This window comes from Oxyura jamaicensis, chromosome 4 (genome assembly GCF_011077185.1).
Source record: "Oxyura jamaicensis isolate SHBP4307 breed ruddy duck chromosome 4, BPBGC_Ojam_1.0, whole genome shotgun sequence".
NCBI lineage: Eukaryota > Metazoa > Chordata > Aves > Anseriformes > Anatidae > Oxyura > Oxyura jamaicensis.
In genome coordinates this window covers 10,051,529-10,070,605 of record NC_048896.1, presented here as the reverse complement: position 1 = coordinate 10,070,605, position 19,077 = coordinate 10,051,529, and the positions used below count along the sequence as shown (strand labels likewise).

Below are 19,077 nucleotides of genomic sequence, written 5' to 3'. Positions count from 1 at the left end.
CTGCTTTACCTCAAGTGCCTGTGGGGCAGGGAGGGGGAACGCTTCCAGCTGGGAGCCAATACACAGCCCGAGTTAAAACACCAGCCATGGCGATGTTTCAGCACACGTTTATTGCTGCTCATTGTTTCCCTGCAGTGGATCAGAACAAAGGTCCCTATTGCACATCAACGGATCTTATTTTTGGCATCCTTAAAACAAAAAAAAAAGATTGCACAAGACTCGTTAGCCCCCTTCCCCTAGCTGACTGCTGGACACACACGATATTCTTGCACGGAGGTGATGGCTATGGTTTGCCCAGGAGCCACAGCGATGCTTCCTGGGTATGGGCATGGTGGGGCTGGCATATCAGCGCACCCCAGCTTCAGAAGGAGCCCCTTTGTGGGGTGGCTGCTAGGTTAGCATACAGTGTGCAACACACCCGGGACTGGAAAACATGCCTGGATGAGCTCTTTAGAGAAACTGTGTTTCTACTGCATGCAACAGATAGTTGTGGCTGGATCTAATTTACCCATTGAACTGTCCTTCTGGGCTTTGGTCCGTAGGACTTGCTCAACTGTTGCTGAGTTTTTCTGGCCAGCCAGTAACAATCCAAGCTGCACAGTGAGAATAAAAATGCAGGGAATTTTTACAACTACAGTTGCACAGGGTGAAACAGAAAGCCCAAACCTCAGAATGCAGCCGTGAGACCTGCCTTGGGATGGCACGATCCGTGCCTCCTTTGTCAAACCCCTGCTTGCCTTTTTCTGGCTTTACTGGCTTGTGAGGGGAAAGCCTTGAACTTAAGAGCCCTGGTGTGGTCTGAGAAGCCTCCCAAGCTGTGGGCTTGTTACCGGCCTCGAGGACACCATCCAGGCTTTCAAGGTGGTTGGTGCAGTGCACGCTCCTGCAGTTGCAGGGGACGCCTGCCTGGAAGGCCCCTGCTATACCACTGCCCTCGGGGCTGACGGAGAGAACCAGACAGGCTGGGTGCTGCAGCATTGTGCTTTCCCTCGCCAGGAGAGGCGGGGGGGCTGTGCTCTGAGCTGTCGGGATGCCGTGGGCTCTGCTGCAGCCCCTGACTTGGCACCTGTTCAAGTGCAGCGGGAGGTGGCTGTCCTTCGGGCAGCCTCTGACCTGCATTCCCTGGCAGTGGCACTCTGGAGACCCTGTGTGTGTCGACCAATTGAGACTGGGTCCGTGGGGCAGCAGAGGAAGGGACTTGTGCTGGGTGTTGATCAGGGGAAGCTGAGGAGGTTTCTCTGCTGCAGGATGGGTTGATGGGAAGCGGCGGGGGCTGGAAGCCCTCTCAGTAAACCCAGGAGACGGGAACCCACTGTGGAGAGCTGCAGGCCTGCTCAAAGGCTTCCTCCAGCAGCTTGAGGCTTTCTTCCACTCCATTGTTGACTATTGAGAGGTCAAAATAGTGTGCGTATCGGCTCCGGATGCTCTCGGAATCCTTACGGAGTTGCTGCAATGCCTCTGACTGCAAGAAACAGGAGGGCACACTCAGAAGGCTGGGGAGGAGGAGGATTTCACAGCCCCTCCCAACAGACAAGCTCTGTCCCATCCCCAAAACAACTCGAGCTGTTCCCAACTTGAGCACAGAGCAGCTAACAGGCCAGGAGAGCTGTTGTGCAGTCTCATGGGAACATCAGTGGATTTCTGTTGCAGTTTATGCAATGCTGGGAGCATCAGGTTACCTGCTAGAGTGAGGTCAGCTCTGCTTAGCCCTGTATTCATCTTTAAAGTGCCTTGTGGCAGCTCCCCAGGACAAGAAGGTTTGCCTAGCAGCGGGTTGCTCATTGCTACAGCTACCCAGCTTAAGGCCTGGGGCTGATTTAAAAGTAGGGTCCCTGCAAGACGATCCCTACCCGCTGGCTTGCGACCAGAACAGCACTGGCTGACAACCCTCCCAGCCTCCCCCATCCCACTGCTGTCTCTTCCTCCAGACTAACTGGGCAACGAGCACCTTTCCCCAGTGCAGCCTGTGCTGTGAAAAAGGACCCATGTGCAGGTAAGCGTGAGGCCCGGGGGGCTGCTTGCAGCGCTGTGGCTGGACCACCCCGCTGGTGCTGACAGACAGAGGGGGCTCAGCCCCTTGTCTCCCCCACACCCGCAGCCATTGTGCACCCCAGGAGCGTTGCACGGAGGGGTGCTGCTCAGCAGTTATCGGGGGGGGGGACGGGGACGGGACAGACACACGGTTTGCCTGGGTCACACGAGCCCTGCTAGGTGACATTTTGGCCCTTACTCCTGGAGCAAGCCGTTACCTGAGCTGCGGCAGCTGGCTATATATAGTGCGTGCATCAGCAGGGCTGGCCCTGCCCACTGCGGCAGGGATTCGTGCCGCTGTGCCTGGAGGCAGCGCAGCTGATGGGGCATGGGATGGGGGAGCGGGCTGCCCCGCTGCCTTCCTGCCCTGCCACCCGCAGCGTGCAGCTCTGGCTGAGTAACCCTCCGCACGTTAACACCTGTGCCTCCCAGTGCCCGTGCGATGCTACAGAAATAGCCCCCTGCACCCTGCCTGTGCTGTAAGCTTTACAACCCCAGGTAATGGTCTGGGCTGGTCCAGCCTCAGAGAGGTGCTCCGGGCTGGTTGTGAGCCAGGAGGAGCATGGCTCTGGGGGATTTCCTTTCCTCCCACCGCTCCCCATCTCCCTGTCGCGGTTAGGTGAGCTCTGAGGAAGCCGCAGGCAGTGGCACGGCAGGGAGGCAGAGCTGCTCTCTGTCTCTGGAAACCAGGCACGCAGGCACCAGCCGTGGGGTGCTCAGCGAGTTAACTGCAGCATCAGTGCTGCTTGGTCCTAATTTTGGAGGGATGAGCACAATGAGCTGAAGAACAAAACGCTGCTGTTTGCCTGTCCCATTTGCATAGCTGATGGCAGAAATGTTCCTGCTCTGCAGCACTGCTGCAGCAGGAGATGGTGCTGGTGCTGGGCTGCGCACCCAGCTACGTGTTAGTGGCTGATAGTGCTGCAGGGCCAATGCTGCCTGGGGTCTGTACCTGGGAGTCAGCCCAAGGCTGCAGGAAGCCCTCATTCCTGTTCCTTATGTCTGGGCTGATGAAGTCTCCCTGCTTCCCTGCACCACAAAGATCACTGCAGACAGGAAGATGATGATGATCCTCGTTATGGAGCAGGGAAAAGAGCCCTGGGCTGCCACAAGGTTTCTGCCCCCAGGGGCTGTAGACTCCTCACCACTCCCTGCCCAATGAGGGGAAACTGCCACCGAGCCACTCACCTCCTCTGCCTTGTCTGTTGGGGCAATGAAGACTATGAACGGGGAGAGCTCTGCCGTGCGGACGATCTTCAGGGTCTGTGGAGAGAGCAGCACGTAGTTACCAGGATGCCACGGTGCCTGTGCTGCAGCGCTGGGCATCCATCCCCATCCCTGCAGAGCACCCTGCTCTGGGCTGGCTGTTGGACGTTGCTTTGTGAAGCAGCACCCCCATGCCCAGGGTCTGAGAGGGGAGAGGGTCCCTGTCCCAGCCAGGCACATGCTGTGCCCACATCTCGAGCATGGAAACGCCACCCCGATGCTCCCAAGCTTTTTGCCCTTGCTGGGGAAGGCTGGGGTGGTCACACACAGCACGAGGGTAGTTCAGTGTATGGCAGTCCCCATCCTGTTCCCCTGCTCCCTACCTGGGGCTCAATGTCCAAAATAGCGACTTTGTCCTGCTGGTGGATCTTGTGCACTGTTTCAAACTTGGTGCCAAACATATTTCCCTGGTAGCTTCCAAACTCCAGGAACTCGTTGGCTGAGATGTCCCGGGTCATCTCCTCGGTGGAGACGAAGTAGTAGTCCTTCCCATCCACCTCGTTCTTCTTCTGGGGCCGCGTGGTGTCTGTGGGGAGAGGGAAATGCCCAGCGCTTCAGACAGGTGCTGACCCCAGAAGGTCTGGGGAACTGACCGGGGGGGTTGTGGTCCCTTTTAGAGCATGGGGCTAGGGCAAGGAAGAGCACAGAAGACATGTGTAACTCCTATCTCATCTGCTGCCAGAAGGTCCTGGCCCCGCTGCCTTGAGGAGGAGGTGAGGAAACGTGCCACAGGGGGTGCCAGGGCAGGGCTGTGTGCCCCTTGCCCTGCTGAGTTACTTACGTGGAGCTGGGTACATGAACTTCTCGGGGTTGTTGCTGAGCAGAGCGTTCTTGATGTGGCTACGACCCACTCCGCTGGCTCCTGCGGGGAAGGAGAGATGGATGCTGGAGCTAGGCTCAGGAGGAGCCAGAGCCCCAGGTGTTCTCCAGCCTGGAGGAGGCTCTCCCTGCTTTAGGTGCTCTTGCCTCCAGCCCCAGCTGGGGACAGGATGGGTGCCTGCGGGACAGGCTGTGAGCTGCCAAGTCTGTGAGCTCTACCAGCTGCACCCCCGGCATGGCAGTGCCCACTTTGGTGCAGCTGCATGGACCAGAACGATATTTAAGAGCCAGAAAGTCTGAATCCACTCCACCTCAGCACTGCAGTGCAGGTGGCAGCCCACATGCAGATGTCAGCCTGCTTGGGGACTGCTGCAGGCAGAGGAAACGCTCCCCAGAGCTCACAAGCTTTGAAGGCAGCGCTGCCCCCGCCCACATTCAGCCCCAGTTCCCCATGGCCCCCAGCACGTGCAGCCCCTGTGCTGAGGAGGACAGATGGGGCAGACCTACCGATGAGCACCAGTGTCTTCCTCTTGAAGGCGGGCAGCCTCACCACCTCCTCGTAGGAAACCACGTCCAGCTGGTCAAAAACTGGAGCGGAAGAGAAACAAGACAGTAATTAGAGCTGGCCTGGCTACGACAGCAGGGCTGTGTGTGTTGGATTAAAGCCAGATCCCCTGGCAAAGTGAGGGGAGTGATCAAGACGGGGCTGTGAGCTTCCCCCAGCGTGGCTGGTCTGGGGAAAGAGCACCGGCCTCACCGCAATGGGTAAGTGGGGTGTGGAGCAGGACTCTGCAGAAGTTAGAGCATTTCTGCCCAGAACAGTAGGACCCAGGAGCCGGGTGAAGAGGCAGCGGGAAGCTGCAGAGAGCTTGTTGCTCGGGGAGCTTTATTTATCTTGCTGATTTATGGCCCTGTTTGTTGTTCCTCGGAGCTACAGGTTGGGCTATGAGCCAGCACGTCCTCAGCCCACTGCCGCTGTTGGCCCAGGGCATGCCGAGCACGGGTTAGCTCGGGGTTTACACAAGCAGCTGACAGGCACGCTCCGTGTCCCAACAGGACACTGACCTGGGGGTTTGGTGGTCCCTTTTTGCTGTGACTGCTTCCCGAGGGTGTCTGAGTCAACTGCTGTGACTGCTTCTCAAGGGCTGAGCAGCAGCAAGGCCAGCGCTTCCCCTGCATTCAACAGCCTGCAGAGTTTGGGGCTCACACTTACTTGAGCTGTGCTTGGCCAGGTATTTATCTTTGCACTTCTTCTTCTTCCCAAAGGGGCTGCAGCTCGGGGCTTCGCTCTGACTGGACTGGGTGGCGCTTGCCACACGCCTGCCGAGAGAGGAGGACAACACTGAGGCCCAGCTGCCACCCCGAGGCCCTGGGGAGCACTGGGATCATCCCTCAGACATGCAAGGGCAGTGGGGTGACTGCTGAGGCAGGTGAAGACTCACGCTGGGGTCTCACCCTCATTCTCCTGCCAGCACATACCCAACGCTTGCCATGCACAGCAGAGCTCCGTGCCCCAGCCACAGCCGTGAGTTGGGGATGTGGCTCCCAGCCCGTGACCATGTCCAACCCCAGCCACGTGCCCACACTGGGGTTCCCTGACGAGGGACCTACCACTCCTGGAGCTCTGGGGAAGGGATGAGCCCCGCCGACTCGGTGCCGGAGCCCTCCACGCGGCCCTGCCACCAGTTGCTGTCATCCTTATTGATGATCTGAATCACGTCGCCGGTCTGGAACTTCAGCCCTGCTTCCTTGCAGGGGATCAGGCTGTCTTTTTTGGGATCATAGTCAAACTGCGCCCTCATGAACATCTGAAAGAGAGAAAGGGACGGAGTTGGCGTGGCCATGCAGGGCTGCTGAGCTTGGCCATTTCCAGCTCCCAGCCCCACACGGCATTGCCTGGCAGCAACTGTGCAGCTGGTGGAGGACTGCGTGCCCTGTGGGGGCTGCCCAGCCCCTGGGCAGTGCTGGTGAGACGAGCCAGCCAGGAGCAAACAGGGCATTTCTGTGTCCCAGAAATGCAGCACATGGCTCCTGGGCAAAGGCACCCACACTGGGTGATGCCTCTGCCCCATCCTCAGGTGTGATAGGTCTGGGCCATCATCCTCCCTGGGCCGGGCAGACCGTGCTGTCCTTAATCCACATCAAAACAATTTCCCCACAGCGTGTCCTCCAGCAGCGCTGCTGTGACCTGCCAGAAGCACGGGGCCAGCAGGACACAAACACAGGTCCCTTGCTGCCAGGAAAGCAGAGCACAGATCAATCTGTGCCATGAGACCTCTCGTGAAGGAAGACAACAAACATGGAATAGCCTTCCAGGGTCCAGCCACCTGCTCAGGACCAACACTTGCTTTGAAAGCACCCTGCAGTGCCAGGAAAGTGGGCACTGACACAAACACACAAGGGACACACAGCAAGGACTGCCCAGGCACCTGCCTGGAGCCCGCTTCTCCAAGCCAGGCATAGCCAGATCCCTCCACTTTTGGAAAGAGCCCACCGACTGAGTGTTACCCCCAGACAGCTCCAGACATTATCCGAGGACTGCAAAGGGCCGGCTCTCAGTGCACATTATTTGCTAGCCCCCTTTTTGGGGCTGGAAGCTCAGGCATTGAGCAGGCTCCAGCAGGAGCCTCGGTATTTAAGGTCAAAAGCCTGCAGTTTATGTCAGGGTTGGAGGTGACCCTGAGAGACCTGAGCACTCAGTGTTTCTCATTAGGATCCTTCCAAGCAGAACTGCCACGAGAGGCCCTCTGGCTGGCTTCCCGGAGGCTGCCAGGCTGCGGGGACAGCCCAGGCTGGGTGCTGCTTTTGCCCAGGGCATCGTGGTGCTGGGATCTGCACCGTCCCACCTGTCACACTGTGAACTGAAGGGGATCGTGGGGACAGAGGAGGTGAAACAAAACCAGAAGTTACTCTGCTCTCAGCAGGGGACAGCAACCAGCACAGACCTAGGCACCTCGGGAGCTGTTGGTCCCGGGAGCCTGGACACATCAAGAGGAGGACAACTGCTGTTGCTGGGAAGGAGTTTGTCCTTCTGCCCTTCCCCGATCCCAGAGCCAGCCTCTGGTGGTTTGTCCTTTTTCTCAGAGGTAACTTCTCTGGCGCTGAGCTGGCCTGGCTGACTGGAGCTGGCTCGGTCAGGCCGGGGAGGGTGGCTGGACAGCAGGAAAGGGGAGGTGGGCCAGCACTTAATAAACAAACACGTGCAAGGCTGGTTGAGCTGGAATGAGGGCTGCAAGGGCTGAGAGAGAAATGGGGTGATTTTCACTTGCCACCATGTTCAGAGACTTCTCCTCTGAGGTAGGTCCTGCTCCCACCTCTCCCCTGAGCCCCTCTCCCCCTCCCGCCTGTCCACAACAAAGGGGCTGTGCCAGGGTCAGCTCCAGCACCGAGAGCAGGTCGGTGTACCACACACAGACATCCTCCCAGAGGAGCCAGCCCTCCCCATTACCCCGAGCATTTCGGCCAAAGCAGGGCTCCAGAGGCAAAGCCAGCCAAGTGCCCACGCTGAGCGCAGGCATGCACCCACCAGACCGTGTCACCCCCTGCCTGGCAGCGGCAACAGGAGCTGCCTTCCTCTCCCCCACTGCTTCCTTCCTCCCACTCGCTCACGGGCAGAGCTGCTCAGCAGTGCTGGCGGCACCCGGAGCTGCGTCGCCCTCCATGCAGCTGATGCACCAGCCACCAGTAACGGCACGGCACGGCTGAGAGCCCCGTGCTGCACCTGGAGGCGCTGCCGTGAGCTGTAACGGGGACGTGGCTGCAGGGCTCTGTAACGGCAAGGCCTGGAGGCCGGCAGGAAACTCTTGGGCTTCCTGGTGCACACACACACTGCTGCTTTCGCATCACCAGACTGCACACAAGTATGTCTGTGGCTGGGGAAACCCAGGCCCGTGTTTCTGCATACGCATCAGGTTAACTCATCTGCAGTGATGTAAGCACAGGGCAGCTCCCTTCACCCTCCAGCAGCTCAGTTACGGTAACGGGGCAGCCAGACCCCTATCCTGCCCCAGCTCTCTCCCCAGCGTTGGTCCCTGGTGGTTTGCTCTGGTCCCACCCAGCCCCAGGGCCGTGTCACGACACAGCCCGCACTTACCTGGAGAGCAGGGAGGCGGCTTTGCTGGTTGGGAATGACTTTTATTGAGACCATGCCCTGGGTTTCTTTCTAGTGAACAAAGGAAGGGGAGAAAGAAAAGTTGGAGTAGGTGGGCCTGGAGGCAGCCCGACAGCAGCAACCTGCGCAGGGAGCGAGGACCCGCAGAGGAAAGGCTCCTGTGTGCTCCCAGTTCTGCTATGATGTACGGGGGCCAGAGCCCAGGCAGATAGGGCTCTGCTGGGGACAGGCTAAGAGCTGTAGCAGCATAGCTTTGCCATGCTTATTCCACACCCACGGGGGGGCACCGACACCCCCACAAGGAGCTGGCTGTGGGCACTGCCCAGCATCACCAGAATGATCACGGAGATCTGCTCCATCTCCAGCCCAGCTGTCCTCGGCAGGAGAGGCCCATTTGGCCAGCATAATGGAAACGCTTCCCTCCATCTGTTCCCTCCATGCTCACCCCTTCTCAAGAGACAACGACAAGCTCCCAAGCAGCGTATCCGCAGGCCAAAGGGGTGACTCCTGGGGAACAGCCCCACCACACACAGATACCTACCAGCATCTTCTGCAGCTGGTCAACTGAGTGGTTGCTCACGCTCTGCCCATTGATTTCTATGATCTCATCACCCACGTGAAGGGAGCCTGCCAGCAACGGGAGAAACATGAAAATGCAGGAGCAGACAAAAGGCACCCATCAAACCCAAGCTAGGCAGCTCCAGCAGCCTCCTGGCCCCCAGTGCAAGCTGTGCCCCGGGCACCAGGGTGTTTGCCTAGGCAGTGCTTGTGGAGCCCACGTCACCTCACCCCGAGGCACAAAGGGAATGAATTCCACCCCCTCTGCCCAACGCACACACTTCGTCCACACTGAAGGTTATCAGGTTACTTTCCACTTTGTGTCTTTCACTGCTTTAGACTGGCCAAAGCACCCGTTCCAGAGTTATTTAAACCCAACCCCAAGTACCTCACTTGAAGCTAAATGACAGCCTCTTTACAAAGCCCTTGAACACCAGCTTTCTTGACTTTATGTTTTAAATTTATATACCCAGCCAGATTACAGCCTCAGATACACTGCTATAAATCAGGCTCCAGCAGCATTACTGGAATGGCTTCTGTATTATCTTGGCAGGGGTAAGCTCAGACTTCCCACTTCAACCTCAGGCTGGAAAAGGGGCCTCTTCTGAGCACAGAACATCTCATGTCCACACCCCCTTGGCAAGACCCAAAACCACAAAATGGCACCTATTAATTTCTTTTGGCACTTAATTTTGGTTTGCAGAGCCAATCCACGGCAAGCCTGTCCTGCCTGTGCGCTTCAGGAACGGGAAGAGCTTCCCCCACAGCCTCTGGGTACGATCCATCTCTAGTTACAGTCACCCCATCACGAGAGGGAGACAGACGGCTCTCAGGTTCCGTTCTGGGAGCGCCCTTCCCCCAGCCCTTCATTTCTCCCTAAAGCCTCCAGTGCATTAACAACAGCCATGCAGAGAGATGGGTGAGTCCTGAGTTCCTGACATACTCCTGGTGGAGGAAAGGACACAGATATCCATGCCACGGGGTAAAGCCAGCAGTGCTGCGGCGGGGCTGCCTTATCTCTGCACGGAAAGAAGCCAGCTGCAGTTGTGCCCCTGGTACGTGGCCTCTAGGAGGGCCTCGGCTGTCCCTTGCTGTTACCTTGTCTGTGAATCATGCCCCCGTGGAAGATCCTGGCCACCATGCAGCTCTGCTTGTCGTTCAGCTTCAGCGTGATTCCCTGGAAGACAGGAAAATCTGTGACTGCTCGCCGGAGGGGAGAGCTCCCGCGCTCCCAGCAACATCAGCTCCTCTTGGCACAGGCATCGCCCGCAGGTCCCGGGCAGGAGGCAGCATCCAGCACCCTCTTCTTGCAGCTGAGCCATCTCCTGCTTCCCCCACAGCCAGCCCACCGGCACGGCTCTGCCTGCCCCTCCACCCCGCTCGGTGCCACCGGGCTTTGGGATGCTGGCAGCGCTCACCATGGGCTCCTCTGTCACCTTCTCAAACTGCACCAGGCGTATCTTCCGCACCTCACGGCCGTTGCTGTGGGAGGGACTGCCCAGAGTCGCCGAGCCGTTGGTGTAAATGTCCTCGGTCATGGCGTTCGGGGCCTGGGTGACGGCCTGTCGGGGCGAAACAGAGACCGGGGTTTAGGGGCTCCCCCTGCGTGGGGCTGAGCTACTCCCGTGGTAACGTTCCTGGGCGCAGGGGGGAGGCGAGACCCGTGAGCCGGAGGAGAGGACAGTAAGAGCAAGGAAAGAAAGAGCGAAACAGCTTCCCCCTTGAAGATGTGGACGTGGGCTTGGTCAGCAGTTGTCCAGCTTGGGAGACACGGCAGATAAGAAAACTCTGGAAAAGCTACGGGTACAGAAGCCAAGAGTCCACAGCTGATTGTCTTCTGCAGCAGCAGGTCCTGCCCACTACTGTGTCGCAGCAGCGCTTGGCCCAAAGCTGGCTTGTGGCAGAGCACAAAGCGCAGGGCAGCTTCACGGAGCGGTTTGGGACTCACCCCTGAGGAACAGGGGCAGAACTGGGGCCAGGCTCTGCTCTCGCTCAGCTCGCAAGCTCAGCCTTTCCTCATCTGGGTCAACGGGCAACCAACACGCTGCAGAGCCATGTCCCCATCCAGGCACCGAAGGCCAAGTGCTCCCGAGCCAGCCAGAAGCTCCCTGTTCCCCTCCAGCACCCAGCTACAGGCCAGCTGGGGCCGTCGGCACCGGGAAGAGGATTTCAGCCCTGGGGAAGTCTGTTCTTTGTCTGCAGCAGGCGCTGAGGCAGGGGTCCCAGCCAAGGACCCCCAGACCCTCCCTGCCACGCAGCAGGGACACTGCAAAGTGAGCTGCCACCTCCCAGGACTGGCCTCGCAGTGCTGGCCGTGCCCTCGGCTCCCTACCGGCTGTCCTGGCTCTGCTGAGCGAGCGGGTGGGAGGAAGAAGAGGAAGAAGAGAATGAACTTCTGCAGCCCTGCCTGAGGCCAAAGTGCCTGTGAGGTGATCTGAGTCAGCACAGATCACGTTTATCTCATTCATGCCTCGGGAAAGCATTACACCACGCAATCCCCGGCTCCAAACCCCCAGGCTCAGCAAAGCCCGGTGACCCAGGACACGGCACAGTCTGCTCCAGGGCTGGGAGTTCCCTTCCCCACCATCCCAGCCAGCTGAGCCTCCTGGCCCTGACCTTTGCTTTTTGCTGAGAGCTGGAGAAAACACCCAGGCCTCGACGCTGACACAGCACCAGTGTCACCCCGGTGACTCCGGGAGAGCAAGCCTGGTCACCACAGACTCGCTGCAGTGCCTGGGGAGGGCTCCAGTCCCTCGATGGCTGCTCCGAACCCAGCAGGGTCCTCTGGGGACCCCAGCAGCCCCCAAGTGACTGCACCAAGCGGGCAGCGCTTGGGGATGGGGAACTGCCAAGCTCGTGATGGGGAGCTGGGGACGGCACATGCCAGCTCCAGTGCTGAGCAGCAGGGCACTGGATGCAGGAGACGCACAGCTCCCGCTCGGTGCACGCGAGCCGTCTGGCCACGTCGCCTTCCCTGAACCCTCCCAGCAGCCGTCACGCTCCTGGCCAGCTTGGCCCGTGACCTCTGGAGGCTCTGGAGCAGTGCTGGCAGCAGGCCAGCTCCTGCTACGTACGCACAGCTCCGCAGGAAACATCTGTGCCTGCATGCTGCCAGCAGCCGGCCCCGCGGCCACCAACAGCTCCACACAGCCCCGGGCTCGGCCGCCTCCGCAGCCAGGGCGAGGAGGTTCAGGGCTGAACCGCAGAGCAGTGGCAGACCCTGGGGCCTGGCACCGTGCCTCACGGTCAGCATCGCCCACCGGGTGGCTCCTGCTGCTGTGCCGGGCTGCACGCCACCGGGGAAATCAAACATTAACCGGGCAGCTCGTTTACAGGCGGCTGAAGCAGCACTTGGGGAAGCGGCACCCTGGTGCAAAGGGCACGCTCGGTGGTTTGGTTCCTGGGCTCTCCTTGCTGTCCTCACCAAGGGACTTCGATATTGGGTGGCCTTGGAAGAGCACGTGGAGAGCACATGGAGAAAGGTCGGGTGCTGCTGCCTTTGCCAAGCGGGCCCCCAAAGCACAGCAGCTCAGATGGATGCAGGAGGGCAGAGGAAGCCCAGCGCCAGGATCCCCTGGGATTGCCCTCCCGGCACAGCAGGAGACACGCTCCACCAGCCGTGGTGAACAGCAAAACCCCAGCTCCCTCCAGCAGCCATCACCCCTTGTCTGGTCATAATCCCTGTGGGCACGCACGGGGAGCCTGGCACAGGCGTGTCCTTGCCCTGGGGTGGCTCAAACCCATCCCGTGAGCAGAGCGCAGAGGGAGCCCTGAAACACGCTCTCACCATGGGGTGAGGAAGAACATCCCAACTGGAGGCACGGCCAGCTCCTTCCCTGCCAGCATCTGTCCATGCCAGGGAACGAGCATGGACAGGGCTGTGCCAGCTGGCACACCCAGCACGGCTTCAGAGCCATCCCCGCATCCTGCCCCATTGTCCCCACAGCAAGCCTGGGCATCGCCCTGCCCGCAGCCCTCCCCAGCCCATCTCCTGCGTGTCCAGGTGCTGCCCGGACCTTTCTGCAGGGACACGTGCTCTCCTGCTTGGTGCAGAGATGTCCTGGCCCAGCAGCCTCTCCTCCCGCCCTGGAGCATCACCGCCGTGCAGCAGATGTGTGCATCGGGGTCTCAGTACAGCTTAAAAAAATAATCAATGTGTAAAAACAAAAGCAAACTAACAAATATATATATATATATATATATAAAAAGAGTGTGGCTGTTGCTTTCAGGCCACGCAGGCTGGGTAGCAGTGGTCATGCGGCCATTTAGAAGTAATTCATCCTGCCTCCTGCCCGAGGCTACTCCGTACTCAGGTCTACAGTCACATGAGCGACCTCACTCAGGACCTCTTCCAGCAATATGATCCAAGATTAAAAAAAAAAAAAAAAAAGGATTTAAATCAAACAGGATTACACCGCTGAAACCAGAAATAGGCACAGCTATGCCACCAGGTCACAGGAGGAAGGGGAACAGAGAAGCAGGAGGGACAAGGGACACAAGTGGCTGTGGGGGCCAGCGCATGCCACCAGCTCTGTGCACCCTCGCGCTGACTGCAGCTCACGGGGAGCTGAGATGGAATAGGTTTAGATTTCCTAGGGAGCCCAGTCAGTTTTGCTGAGGCACCGTTTTCGCCCATGGAAAGGCTGAGGCAGCCTTCCAGATGTGTTTGTGGAGCCTGTCACCTCCAAGGGACAGCCAGTAACACCACGACACCGATGGAGCAGATCCTGTGAGGTGGCCCGGCCGCTCCATTCCCCACCTTCAAAATGGCTTTTTCCCTGCGGCCGCTACAGACTGGAACAGCACAAAATACGTTTAAGATTAAAGAGCTGAAAACAACCCTATCCACGTCATTTGGTCAAACCCAGTGGTTTTGCTCTGCTCTCAACTACCAGTTTCGCCCGTGGCCGTTTCAGAACTGGACACCGCAGCCCTGGCCTGAGCTGGAGCTGGCACTGGTCTGGTGCCACGAGACGCTCCCTGGGGGACAGCACGCTGCCCCCTCCACACCCCAGCTCAGAAAAGTGCCCTGCTCTTCACTACCTGCCTCCCAGGGCTCAGATTTGCCCATTTTACAGCCAGGGAACTGAGTCACGGCCGATAAGGTGGCATGCCCAAGGTCACCCTGCAAGCCAGGAGCACTGCTGGCAGCAATGCCCACACCTCCTTGGCAAAGCTGTATTTGCCAGTGAGGAGATAAGGGAAAGCCAGGAAGGCATGTGGTGGGGCCGAAGGGGAGAGGGCAGCGGTCTGCCTCACTTCTGCCTGTTTTCTAGCAATGATTCTGCTTCCACTTGGGAGGCTTTGCATGCCCTGCCACCACGGGAGGAGTGCGGTGCGGCGCTTCCCAGCGCGAGGTTCTGCCGGGGGCAGAGGGGAAGAGGAACCTCTGTTGCTCTGTCTGATTTGGGCTGGGAAGCAGGGCCCAGAAACCCTCCGGAGAGCTGCTGTGATGTCTCTGCAGGCATGCTGTCCATGCCTGCTCGTGCTGCAGGGACGGGCACACAACCTACAGGCAAGCTCAGGACACATAAACCAGCTGTGTGCTAGCCCTACAGAGCACCTCTTAAAAGGCCCGATGCAAACCTCAGTTTGTCATCTCTCTCTTTATCCCTGCCAATATCAAGCCACCGTGACACCAGGGAGCTGCAGGCCAGCTCCTACGTTTTCCACGCCGCACTGCCTTGGGTGATTTATCCCGCGGCCAGGCAAGCAGAGGGAAGGGAGAGCTCCTCGCAGCAGCTGCTTGATCCAAACGCTTTCTGTTTTTGAAGCACTCTGCCAGGGCTGAGCCATAAAAAACGTACAAACCACCGGTGTGGGCCAGACCTGACAAGCCTCTATCGGATGATGCTCCAGCGTCCGTCAGGCTGGGCCAAGGGCAGCACCCGGGGGAAATTTCCTCCCTGCAAGGAAGCCCCAGCCCCATACTCGTGCCAGGGCTCGGGAGGGACTGCTGCTCAGAGCCGAGAAGCTCTGCCGGGAGAAAAGCAGCAGCTGCTGGGCGCAGACCGCTGACCTTCTCCCTGCGCGCACCCGGGCCGCCCCAACCGGCACGGCGGGCAGGGAGCCCTCGCGGCTCGGCGGGGCCGTGTGTGCCCCCAGACCCCGCCGGGCAGCCGCGGGGCCGCGACCCGGCACCGCTGCGGGACCGCGCCAGGGCAGGGACCGTGCCCGAGCCGAGCCGGGGTTTAGCGGGGGCTCACCTCGGGCTTGGCCCGGTTCTGCAGCAGGTGCTCCAGGTAGAGGTCGGAGAGCGCCGTCCTCATGCTGCTGCTGCCGCCGCCGCCGCCGCCGCCTCCACCGCGGCCCGACTTGAGCGTCATGCCGCCGCCCCGCCGCGCCGCCAGCAGCCGCAGCCGGTTCCGCTGGCTCCAGCAGAGCGGCCCGGCCCCGGCCCCGCCGCACCAGCCGGCCTCCAGCAGCTCCGCGGGCTGCCCGCACGCTCCGCCCGTGCCGGGGCGGGGAGGGGAAAGGAGGCCGGGCTGGCGGGGCCGCGCCGGGCGGAGCCGCGGGGGCAGGCCGGGAGCGGGGGGAGCCCCGAGCAGCGCCCGGCCCTCCCCGGTTCTGCCGCAGGCACGGCTCCAGCGAGACCCCCTGGGGATGGGGCTCCCCGGGAGCCACCCGCAGAGGAGCCCCGGGGGGGGGGGGGGTGTTAAGGTTTTCTCGGTGGAGGCCGGGTGCCGCGTGTGGGGCTGGGGGTGCTGGATCCACAGACCGCAGCTGGGCTGCTGGCGGCGGCTGGGTGCCCGGAGCCGTCGGGGTGCTGCTCGCCTCTTCCAGGCCCTGTCCCCGGTGGTCCCCTGGGATGGGGCTGTTGTCAGACTCGTGTTCTGGCTACAGGGACACGGAGAGCGGAGCCTCGGGTGAAGTGTGAACTTTATTTGGGGATGGGAAAATCATTCTGGGAGATTTTTTCCTTCTTTAAAATAAGCTGAAAGGAAGAAGAAAGTGGTTCTGCTCCTGGCCTTGCCACATCACCTCTGGGTTCCTGCAGTTTGGGGGTTTCTTTGAGCTGCACTCCATGAAGGCTCCGCACCTTTCTGCACTGCTTCTCTGAGTTCCCCGGCACACCTCAGTCCAAAGCTACCCTAAACACAGGGAGAAGGTGGCAGGCCAGCTTATAGAGGTGGCCAGAGGTGCACCTGCCCGCTGCCACCTCATGCTGGTGACAGCAGGCATTTCAGAGCTGTGACCCGGCAAGCACAGGCCCTTGAGAACCTGCCCCAGAGAAGGGGACACCAGAGGGTGGGCGGCATGCACACATACGTGAGGCAGCAGAGGAGGAGCAGGATCAGCAGGGTGACGGGGAAGACGTACAGGACTGCCCGTGGGATGTTCTCGTAGAGGTGAGACCACAAGTCTCCCAGGTAGTCTGCCAGCCAGGACCGGCGGGCACCTGCAGAAGAGGCATGTCCCGGTGAACGTGAGGAGGAGAGAGCAGAGAAGCACTAGAAACACCCGTGCCTTTTCTTCCTGGGTCGGAGTGGTTTTGGATTTGAGTGAGTTTTGAATACCCGCCACGTACTTACGTTGGATCAACTCGTTGGAGCCTTTTCTCTCCCGTGTGTGAAGAGAGGCTTTCCCCGCATGATCCAAGTATCTCCCCTGGTCTGCCGCCAGCCTCCTCCTCAGCCTCACCCTGCCCAGCTGGGAGGAGGTGGCCTTGGCCTTGGAGAGATGTTGGGAGATCAGGGCAGTCAGCACAAGGAGCAGGAGGAGGACAGCACGCAGGGCCAGGGCCTCTTGCAGCTGCGCGATGATTTTCAGGCGGGCCCTGGGGCCCAGCCTTCGTCTGTGGGGCTCCCTGGGAAGCCTGCAAAATCAGTACAGTGAGAAGAAAATGAACTAGGCTGGGGGCCTCGCAAAGTCCCCAGCTGCCTGATGGCATGCAGCACTGACAGATGTGCCCAGGAGGCCAGAGGACGCTGCTGGGACCATCCTCCCCCTATCCAGGAGGGATCTGCAGAGCACTTAGGAGATCTCAGCCAGAGCAACCCTCACCTGGTCTGGGGGGAGAATGAACGTCATGGGGTGGTGGGGCAGGGCTGCAGCATGTGCTGGTGTGAGCGCAGCGAGGCCACTGTCCTCCAGGCAGCACACGCTGGCTCCAGGCTCTTGCACCCACAGCCTGTGAGGCCGGTAAGGTAACAACACAGGGTGGGAGGCAAGAAATCCGGAGAGCGAACCGAAGCCTTGCAGCCAGTCTTGGAAATCGTAGTGGGAGGGAGAAGTGTGACAGGAGGCAGCTGACAGACAGAAAAGGCAGGTACTGTTCACTCCCTCCTGCTTACACACAGGGAAACTGAGGCAGAGGAGAAACAATTTCTGCTTGGGCCACACTAGGAAGGGATTTGTGCTGCTTCAGCCCTTCCCCTGCACAGAAACATCTGTGTCTCGGGGGAGGCTGCAGTGCATCTCAGAGCTGCGTCACGCCAGGAGGAAACGGCGTCTGGTCTCCATTCCCCACAGGATAAATGTCAAGAGACGCTTCCAGTAATGGATGCCGGAGGTTGGCAGGCCCTGACACAGGGCTCCCGCTCAGCATGGCCCCTTCGCTTGCTGGGTGCCTGCAGAGCAGCCTGGAACTGCTCAGGGCTGCCGGCAAAGGCTGTTTGGTTGCCCACTGAGATTTCAGCAGTTTCCTCTTTGAAAATGGTCCAGAGAGGGCCGTGGTGCAGGCAGCTTTCCCTCTGGTCTAATCCCGTGTCACCGAACAACAGTGCCACGACAGAGCAGCTTGTTTTCGGAGGCAGGATGAGCCTGAGCATGCACTGGTACAGGCAGGAACCGTGACCCTGCCACGTTTGGGCTGAGCTGGGGTCTCTCGGGAGAGATGGACTTTCCTGGGAAGAAGGCTGCCCTGAGAAGTGCCCGAGGTGGCAGGTTCTGGCCTCACATGGCATCTGGGAGCTTGCAGCCACTGCGCTGGCAGGGTGGCTGCGGCGCAGCCCTGCCCCAGGCTGGGGTGCTCCCTGTTGAGAAACTTATGGTCCCAGCTCCTGTCTCAAGGCCAACTCACACCAGGCAGCCTCTGCTCACATCTGTGCCTGATTATTGTCAGAACGCAATTAAGCCAAAGGGTAATTGCATCTCCTGCCTGGGGCTGTAATGTAATCACTGCCAGGGCCACAGCAAAGGCTCCTTGTACAGCAATGCGGAGCCAGGCGGTCGCATGAGGTTTTCAGCCCTGCTTCAATCAAGACATCGGCTTCTGATCTCCTCTGGGTGTGGGTTCCTGGATGGGTCACGCCGCTGGGCTGAGCTGCAGCACGTGTCCCTACTTCCTCCTGGCATAGGCCATGGAGGGGACTGTCTGTGTGCACCACTGTCCCCTGCCTGGCGTGCCCGAGGGTGGGCAGGAGGGTGCCGTGGCTGGGACACCCTGCACTTGGCTTTCCTGCTCCCATGGGACGCTGAGCCTGGCTGAGCGGTTGGGAAACCATTGCCCCTCCTGCACCCTGCTTGCAGCTGCCAGGAGCTGGGCAGCCTGGAGGAAGGGTTGCCTGGGGGGAAGGCCGACCTCAAGCTCTGTTTTGTTTTGCCACGAGGACGTCCTGGTTCTCCAGAAGCATCAGGAGCCTTGTTGTGGTTTCAGACCAAATCAGTGGCACCTAAACAGGCTCAGATACCAAAACTCTTCCCCAGTGACAACCTTTCTGGCCTGCAGGAGAGACCGTGCCCCACACCAGCAGCCAGGGAAGTGTGGGACAGTCCCGGCCCCCTCCCGACCCCGGGACTCACGGCACAGGGTGCAGGCGGGCGCAGGCTCTGCCGTGCTGGTGGTGACGATGCTGCTGCCGCCGCGGAGGAGCAGCGCGCCCCCCAGCAGCCATGGCCCCCACCTGCCCGCAGCACGCCAGGCCTTTCTGAGGTGGCCATTGTTCCGGAAGGTCCCCATCGCTGGGCGTGAGGCAGAAGCAGTCCAAGGCCCCACGGAGTCACTGCACCAACAGAGCTGCTCCCAGGAGCAATAAGGAGGGAGTTGCTGGAGGCAGCCCCAAAAAGCCCCATGGTGGCATTGGGCCATGACAGCAAGCACATTATGGGACGGAGATTAAGGGAACTGGAGGACCAAAGCCCAGTGCTGAGTCAGGTTGTGCAAGCGCTGCCTCCAGGCAAGATCCAAAATCCCCACTGGTTGTGAAATGTGCCCTGGGGAGGGGAGCAGGGCCTCCGCCCCCAGCCCTTATCTCTGCCACTGCCTCCTGCAGGGCAGTGCTCGTGGAAAACAAAGCTGAGGAAGGATCTCTGGGGCTAATTAATTACTAGCTGCTGGTAATGCTGACTGA

The 19,077-nt window shown here is 60.0% G+C and overlaps 1 protein-coding gene and 1 long non-coding RNA gene across 2 annotated transcripts; both read right to left on the bottom strand.

Annotated features, from left to right (window-relative positions):
* Positions 1–91: 91 nt before the first annotated feature.
* On the bottom strand, positions 92–15,196 carry MPP1 (membrane palmitoylated protein 1). Its single transcript, XM_035324778.1, has 12 exons — positions 14,992–15,196; positions 10,204–10,347; positions 9,884–9,962; positions 8,769–8,854; positions 8,210–8,278; positions 5,728–5,924; positions 5,330–5,436; positions 4,624–4,704; positions 4,079–4,159; positions 3,621–3,823; positions 3,220–3,294; positions 92–1,462 (listed from the first exon to the last, which is right to left on the bottom strand). The coding sequence occupies exons 1-12, from the start codon at positions 15,109–15,111 to the stop codon at positions 1,286–1,288; spliced, it is 1,419 nt and encodes a 472-aa protein (XP_035180669.1). The 5' UTR covers positions 15,112–15,196; the 3' UTR covers positions 92–1,285.
* A 478-nt stretch (positions 15,197–15,674) lies between these two features.
* LOC118165468 lies at positions 15,675–16,680 on the bottom strand. The gene is made up of 3 exons (XR_004750057.1): positions 16,318–16,680; positions 16,055–16,184; positions 15,675–15,876 (listed from the first exon to the last, which is right to left on the bottom strand). It is a non-coding gene; the product is annotated as an uncharacterized LOC118165468 (long non-coding RNA).
* Between the last annotated feature and the right edge of the window lie 2,397 nt (positions 16,681–19,077).